The 7,909-nt window shown below is 47.3% G+C and overlaps 1 protein-coding gene across 2 annotated transcripts in view; it reads right to left on the bottom strand.

Moving 5' to 3' along the window:
• PDE6A (phosphodiesterase 6A) overlaps window positions 1–7,909 on the bottom strand; it is an 87,589-nt gene that overhangs the window by 1,748 nt on the left and 77,932 nt on the right. Inside the window, exons 18-21 of one of the 2 annotated variants that reach the window (XM_017531322.2) lie at window positions 6,434–6,497; window positions 6,069–6,143; window positions 4,552–4,635; window positions 1,483–1,630 (exon numbers count right to left, since the gene is read on the bottom strand). In XM_017531322.2, coding sequence (XP_017386811.1) covers window positions 1,483–1,630; window positions 4,552–4,635; window positions 6,069–6,143; window positions 6,434–6,497 — 371 coding nt within the window. The remainder of the gene's footprint in view (window positions 1–1,482; window positions 1,631–4,551; window positions 4,636–6,068; window positions 6,144–6,433; window positions 6,498–7,909) is intronic. The other variant, XM_037739548.1, reaches the window with a different exon arrangement.

Genomic DNA, 7,909 nt, shown 5'->3' with positions numbered 1-7,909 from the left:
CATCTCAAAAAAAAAAAAAAAAAGAAAGAAAAAGGAAAAAAAAGAAAAAAGAAAAAGAAAGACTGCAAATCTGGACTTTAAAAATCTGAAATATTCTAATTTTAAAATGTGGTCCAAAAAAAATCACATTAAAAAAAATGTTGGTACGGATTTGCTAGCTATAAGAAAAAAAGAGGAGAAAAAATGTAAGCAAATCTGTATGTTTTATCTGTAGGCCACAAATTTGCAATGACCTACCACTTGCCCAAAAGACAATTTGTACAAATTAGAAAAATGCACTTATTTCTCAGGACAACTCACTGCCATTTTTCTAGAAAATCAAAACAGCTATACACATCCATGATGTACAGGATGCTTCCTGGAGCTGTGCAAAGCATGAACTACAAAACTCTAAGTGACCCCTGCATTTGCAGCTGCCCATTTAGAATCAACCCTCACTGCCCAGAGCAGAGCTGAGGCCCTGGTATTTTCCATGTGTAAGAGCCATGGGTGGAGAGGGATGGGTATGCAGTGGAGGGCAGTCAGGGTGGGGCAAGGATGAGACGCCACGTCCTATGAGGAAACAGAGCACACGACCAGTAAAAGAAATGACTTAGGGGAGGGGCAGTGCTGTCAGTAGTAAAGAGTTGGAACAAACAAATCCCATTCGATTCTGACGGCAGAACCATGACCGCTAAGTGGAAGCTTCAACAAGGAGAACAATTTGAGTTCAAGGAAGATCTAATAGTGGTACTGAATAAGGATGTCATGTAAGATAATGAGACCTGTCACTGGTGGTTTCAAACATCAGACACAAGGCTGGAAATAGGGCCTCTAAAATTCCTTCCTAGGCCAGATGTAGTGGCTCATGCCTGTAATCCCAGCACTTTGGGGTGCTGAGGCAGGTGGATCACTTGAGGTTGGGAGTTTGAGACCTGCCTGGCCAACATGGTAAAATCCCATCTTTACTAAAAATACAAAAATTAGCCAGACGTGATAGTGGGCACCTGTAATCCCAGCTACTTGGGAAGCTGAGGCAGAAGAATCACTTGAACCTGGGAGGCGGAGGTTGCAGTGAGCCAAGATTGCACCACTGCTCTCCAGCCTGGGCAACAGAGTGAGACTCTGTCTCAAAAATAAATGAATAAATATAAATAAAATTCCTTCCAACCAATAATTCTAGATCCTTTCTAGATCTTTTCCTTTGCCCCAGGGTGGGGACATATGTTGACAACCCTAAAATCAGAGTCTGTGCTCTGTTGGTTGGGGGGCATTTGCTAGGAGGCCTGAAGCTTTTCTCAGCCTCAATCTTGGGAACCAGGCTCTGACTCTTACTGTGACTTGGCCTCTTCCAGCCTCGGGTGCACTCACACACAGAATGGGGATAGTACTGGCCATCAGGAGCCTGAATGAGACTCCGCGTATGAGGCTTCGAGGCCAGACTCAGACACCGGGTGCTCAGGGAGCAGGTGGTGGGATTCCCTATCTACCCCCTGCACAAACCTGGCTTGGCCGCCTGCTGTTTCTGCTTCTCCTCCTCCTGCACCTTCATCTTAGCATCATACTCATCAGCAAGTGCCTTCCACTCCTTGCGATTGTTGGTGATCCCGTCCAACATTGGGGTGATCTCTTTGTGGAAACGGGAGAATTCCTAGAAGAGAGAGTATGTGCCTCTGGCGCAAGGGCCATGCCCCAGGGTCTGGGTTCAAGTGAGTGGCACAGCTGGAAGTGTCCACCATTGGAAGGAGCTGCTTTGGGGTAGCAGGCCTCTGTCACCATGCTGATTCTACAGGGCCTCCGGTCCATACCATCCTGTGCCTCCCCTGCTTAGAAGCCTCCTGTGGCGCCCCTGTCCTTTAGCAGGAAGTGAAAGCCCCTTACTATGGCTTTCAAATTCCATGACCCAGTGTCCTCCTGCCCTTGACCATCTTGCATTCTCCAAGCAATCCACAGCTCTCAGTTCCTGGTGTGTATCCTCTATTCTGTGGGCCTCACACAGGCTGCTCTTTTTTTTTCTTTCCAAGGCAGGGCCTCACTGTTGTCCAGGCTGGAGTGCAGTGGCACAATCGTAGCTCACTGCAGCCTCAAACTCCTGGGCTCAAGCCATCCTCCCACCTCAGCCTCCCAAGTAGCTGGGACTACAGGCGCATGCCACCACACCCAGGTAATTATTTTATTTTTGTAGATATGGGGTCTCCCTATGTTGCCTAGGCTGGTCTCAAACTCCTGGCCTCAAGCGATCCTCCTGCCTTGGCTTCTCAAAGTACTGGGATTACAGGCTTGAGCCACCATGCTCATCCCAAGCTGTTCTCTTTGCTGAAACAGTCTAACCTCCCCTTTTCTCCCTTGAGGCCACCACTTACACATCACTTTCTCCAAGAAGCCTCTTCTGACCCCCCTAGGTAAATGGAGTCCCCTGTTGGAAGCTCCCAAAGCTCTCTCTTACTACCTCTTGCTTCCTTGTACTTGTAATAACTCCCTTTGCTTGTCTCCCCCAGAGGCTGAGAACCTGGAGAGGGCAGGGATATTGGCTACCTTGCTCCCTGGGGTGGGCCTGGCCTAGCACAAGGTCTGGGACACAAGGATACTCAGTAAATACTTTCTGAGTGAAACTGAGATGTTGAGAAGATGATTCTTAAAGGCTCTTACAGCTCTTTGAGCACAGCACATTACAGTTTATGAAGCAATTTATCTCCTTTGGTCCTCAAATTCCTGTGAGGTAGGAAAATAAGATTCATCACTTCTACATCTTTAGGTAAGGAAATTGAGATGCAGATTGATGGAGTGGATTTGCCTAGTGTAAGAACAGCAAATCCAAGGCCCTCTGCGAAATGCCAGCCAGAGCCGACTGTGTTCAGAGATGTCTAGGTTCTGGTCCAGGCTCTGCCACAAACGATGTGACCTTGGGCGGGTCACTACCAGAGCTTCCCTTCAGCCATGAAATCAGGACAGTAGTAATACCTACCCCCCAGCGTGGTTTCGGTAGTGCACATAGAGCACTTAGCCTAGTCTCCCTTACTTAATAATATTCCTGATGATTAAAACTCATGACCTCAGCCGGGTACCATGGCTCACGTGTTTAATCCCAGCACTTTGGAAGGCCAAGGTGGGTGGATTGCTTGAGGCCAGGAGTTTGAGACAAGCCTGGCCAACAAGGCAAAACCCTGTTTCTACTAAAAATACAAAAATTAGCCGAGTATGGTGGCACGTGCCTATAGTCCCAGCTACTTGCGAGGCTGAGGCAGGAGAATTGCTTGCACCCAGGAGGCAGAGGTTGCAGTGAGCCGAGATCACGCCATTGCACTGCAACCTGGGTGACAGAGCGAGACTCTGTCTAAAAAAAAAAGGCCAGGCGCGGTGGCTCACGCCTATAATCCCAGCACTTTGGGAGGCTGAGGCGGGTGCATCAGGAGGTCAAGAGATCGAGACCATCCTGGTCAACATGGTGAAACCCCGTTTCTACTAAAAATACAAAAATATAAAAAAAAAAAGAAAAAAATAAAAAAAAAAAAATTAGTTGGATGTAGTGGTGCATGGCTGTAGTCCCAGCTACTCGGGAGGCTGGGGCAGGAGAATTGCTTGAACCCAGGAGGCAGAGGTTGTGGTGAGCCGAGATTGCGCCATTGCACTCCAGCCTGGGTAACAAGAGTGAAACTCTGTCTCAAAAAAAAAAAAAAAATTAGTTGGATGTGGTGGTGTCCACTTGTGGTCCCAGCTACTCAGAATACTGAGCTGGGAAGATCATCTGGGCCTGGGAGGTCAAGGCTGCTGTTAGCCGTGATGGTGCCACTGCACTGCAGCCTGGGTGAGAGTAAGACCCTGTCTAAAGAAAGAGTCATAAAAAAACTCATGCCCTCAATGAAAAAAAAGGAAATATTACTAATATTTAGTAATGATAGTGGCAAGCATCAGCCACTCTGCCCTGTGAGTCAGAGCAGCCCAGTTAGCCTGAGTTCTATCTCAGGCGCTCTTGTTGCCCTCTAGAAAAACTGCACTTCTTCCTAGCAGAAGGGCTGCAGCTCAGACAGCATAAAGAGCACTGGACTAAATCCTGCCTCATGGCTGAGTCCGGTGACACTGGCCCTGTCATTTTGCATCTCTGACTTCTGTCTTCTCATGTGTAGCATGGCCAAAATAAAAATGGAAAGTCAGAGATGGATGGTGGCACAGATAACAGAAAGCTAGGAGCAGTGGGTTTCTCAAGAGGGAGACTAACTTTGAACAAGAGCTCAAAGAGAAATGCCAGATTATCTTTTCACAATGACTAAAGCAGGGAAGTTAAAAGGATGTATGTCTGCTGTGTTTCCTCTGCCTCTGTCTGAATCCATGCTTAGCCATTTGCCCCACAACTGTGTATTAAGCAATTAGGATGTGCCCCAGGCTGGAGCCTGGAGCTGCAATCACCTAAGACCCACAGAACTGTCCTGAGAATCAAATGCCATTCAAGATGAGATGTGCTTTGTAAAGTATCACCCACTGGTCACTTGCTGGGGTTTATTATTTCTGATGTTGTCTGGAAATCCCAGGTTTATCAAAGACATCTTGTTGGGTCTGAGGAAGCCAAGGGCCTACCTTGTAGACAAAGGTGCAAACAAAGTCAATGAAGCCAACTTGAAGCTTGGGGAGTTCATCTGCTTTGTTTCTGTCCATCATGGGCTGTCACAGGGGAGAAAGAGTTAACTGCACTGGGCAGTAAGAGAAACCCACTCTACCTATGAAGCATTCTTACCAAAATCAAACTGTAAACTCATCATGTTTCCAGACCTGCATTTTGCAGGACATAGGAGAATAGAGAAACATGCTAAAGAACACCATGAGGGTACAACCAACCAAATCCAGAATGCAGGAAACTGTACCAAAAAAAGGCCCACTGTCTTCAGCAAATAAATGGCATACCACAAAAAGGCCAGAGGGTGGGCGGGATGGGAGGGCCTGATACAGTTTAAAACAGACTTAAGAGACATAAAAGCCAGAGGCAGGATGCTCCTTGATTAGATCCTGATTTGAACAAATCAACTGAATTCTCTTTCTTAATCAAGAAAAACGAGCAGAAATTGGGGATTCGATGATACTAAAGTACTATTACGAATTTAGTGAGTGTGTCAATGGTACTGTGGTTATGTTTATGGTTTTGTCCATATTAAGCTCTTGTCTCATAGAGATACATACTAAAGTATGGAAGAGATTATAGTGTCTGAGATTTACTTTAAAATACTCCAGCCAAAAGAAAAAGAAATGCTCATTGGAAGCAATAGATAAAACAAGAATGGCAGATTGCTGCTAATTGTTGGCTCTGGTTGATGGGCACTGGAGTTCACTGACTATTCTCAACCTATTTGAAAATGTTACAAAGAGAGCGAGAACGACAAAGCCCATAGAGCCCTTCACGTGTTCCTTCATGACAGGACCTGCTCCTCCCAGCCTTCCACTCTCCCTTGGCTCCTGCCTAAGCCTGCCATGGTGCCCCTGTATCCTTAGCACACTTTCACAGGTTTAGCCTATCCAGGTGTCAATGGTTTGTCCCCAAAATGCCTCTCTCTTTTACCCATCCTTTCCAAACCCTGCTCTCCTTCCCAGCTTTGCCTTCAGGAACTTCAGGGAAACTTCAGGCTGCTCTCCCCGTCTCCCCATCTCTGTGGGAAGCTGGTTGACAGTCCCAGCCAAGTTGATAGGCACACAGCTTGCTGGCTCTGTGCTGTTAGGTCAGAGTCAGGGGAGGTAGATGGCCTTCTAGACCTTTGGAATTGAAAGGGCAATCTAAATGTTAGAGTCTTCTTGCCAAGCTCCACAGTTGAGTGAGCTAAGGACACATTTCTCAAACTTGAGGAGGGCTTACTTGGTAGATCACTCATTGCAGGGTCCCACCCCCAGAGCTTCTGGTCGGATAGACCTAGGGTGAGGCTTGTGAATATACATCCCTAACATGTTCTCAAGTAATGAGATTAACGAACACATCTTGAGAACCACTGCATCAGGAAAAGATCATCTTTACGGTAAAGTCACACATCTCTCCATCATAGCAAGGTCACGTCTAGGTCAGGATGGAGCACACACGCCTAATATCAGGCTGACATCCCCTCTGTACTTACGATGGGGTTCTGTTGCAGCACTGTGCGCTCCAGGTCACCTTGTTCCCAGAATTCGGCAGCCACCAGCAGAGCTACCTACAACACAGAGACCATCACACAGAGTCAAAGCCCCAGCCCAATCCCCTACCCCTGCTCTCACCCCACTTGCAAATCCAACTCAACAAAAAGGATAAACCCACCCCTGCCCTGCCACCCTCACTGTGCTGTCATTATTGGAGAGACCTAAAGTGATTCCCATGCCTTAGCAGGGGAGGATGGAACACAGGTGACCTGGTTCTGGAGCTGGGCTGAGAGAGTCCAAGCCTCATGACCTGCTGCCTCCAGTACTGGGATGCCCCTCCTCTTGGGTCAGCAGGAGTTCATACCTTGCTCTGCACCTCCCAAGGCTTGGTGATGGCTGAGAGATCACAGGCAGTCATCATCATGGCCCTGGGCACACAGACACCCTCTGTCAGTCTGGGGCCATTTAAGACTTTATGTACGGGTTAATTCCATCTCTCTTATCTCTCTCCACCCCCACTAGTAGGTGACTTCGTCTCATTGTGAGGAAAGGGCTCACCCCCATTGCATCTGGGGGTTGGGCTTTGAAATCAGATAGGGTTAAATCCTGCCTCTGAGGTTGGACATTGGGCAACTACACCAACAGCTCTGAGCCTCCATTTCCCTGCCTGTAATGATAATCGTGTTTTACTCACAGAGCAGGTGTAAGATTAAACGAGATGGTGGATAGAGAAATCTTAGCATAGTGTCTGGATGTGGTCCGTGCACAAGGAATATGTCCCGGGTTTTCTTATGTACCAAGCACTGTTTCAGGGACTGCACAAATATCGATTTCATTAAAATCTCATCGCATCTTCAGAGTCCCCTTGATCTTGGCTACGGTAGACAAGTGTTTCTCAACTTGTTTTCTCATCACCGTTCCCTGCCCCAACTGCCAAAGAGCCTTTTTAGACACTTTTCCTGTAACCACCCCACCATGAGCTTTAAATACCACAGATACGCTGTCCATCTGTTTGGAGAACTGCAGGCCATTGTAATAGCTAAGATTGCTCGCCTCCTTCAAGAATCACCTTTTGTACATTAGAGGCAATATACTCCTGTTTTCTTTTTCTTTTCTTTTGAGATAGAGTTTCACTCTTTCGTCCAGGCTGGACTGCAATGACGCCATCTCCACTCACTGCAACCTCCACCTCCTGGGTTCAAGTGATTCTCCTGCCTCAGCCTCCTGAGTAGCTGGGATTACAGGCACGCGCCACCATGCCTGGCCAATTTTTGGGTTTTTAGTAGAGATGGTGTTTTGCCATGTTGGCCAGGCTGGTCTCAGACTCCTGACCTCAGGTGATCCACCTGCCCTGGCCTCCCAAAGTGCTGGGATTATAGGCGTGACCCACTGCACCTGGCCATACTCCTTTTTTCTATCAGTCGGTTAGCTTTTCTGATTTAGGAGTTTTGTTTAATACTAATAGACTTCTTTCTCTTCTAAGCCATTTCCTCACCTGGCAGAAACTCTCACACAAAAAATTTAAAACGTAAAAAAAGAAAAAAAAGTATGGTGTAGAGAGAACTGTGAGCAGCTATAGTGAAGAGACCTTGCATTAAGAAGGAGTGGGAAGGGCCAGGCACCCTGGCTTATGCCAGTAACCCAGCCCTTTGAGAGGCCAAGGCGGGGAGATTATTTGCAATCAGGAATTCAAGACCAGCCTGGCCAACATGGTGAAACCTCGTATCTACTAAAAATACAACAATTGGTCGGGCATGATGGCATGCACCTGTAATCTCAGCTACTCAGGAGGCTGAGGCAGGAGAATTGCTTGAACTGGGAGGCGAAGGTTGCAGTGAGC

This window comes from Cebus imitator, unplaced genomic scaffold, assembly GCF_001604975.1.
Source record: "Cebus imitator isolate Cc_AM_T3 unplaced genomic scaffold, Cebus_imitator-1.0 Scaffold71, whole genome shotgun sequence".
NCBI classification, from domain to species: domain Eukaryota; kingdom Metazoa; phylum Chordata; class Mammalia; order Primates; family Cebidae; genus Cebus; species Cebus imitator.
This window is presented reverse-complemented; position numbering and strand designations above follow the sequence as displayed.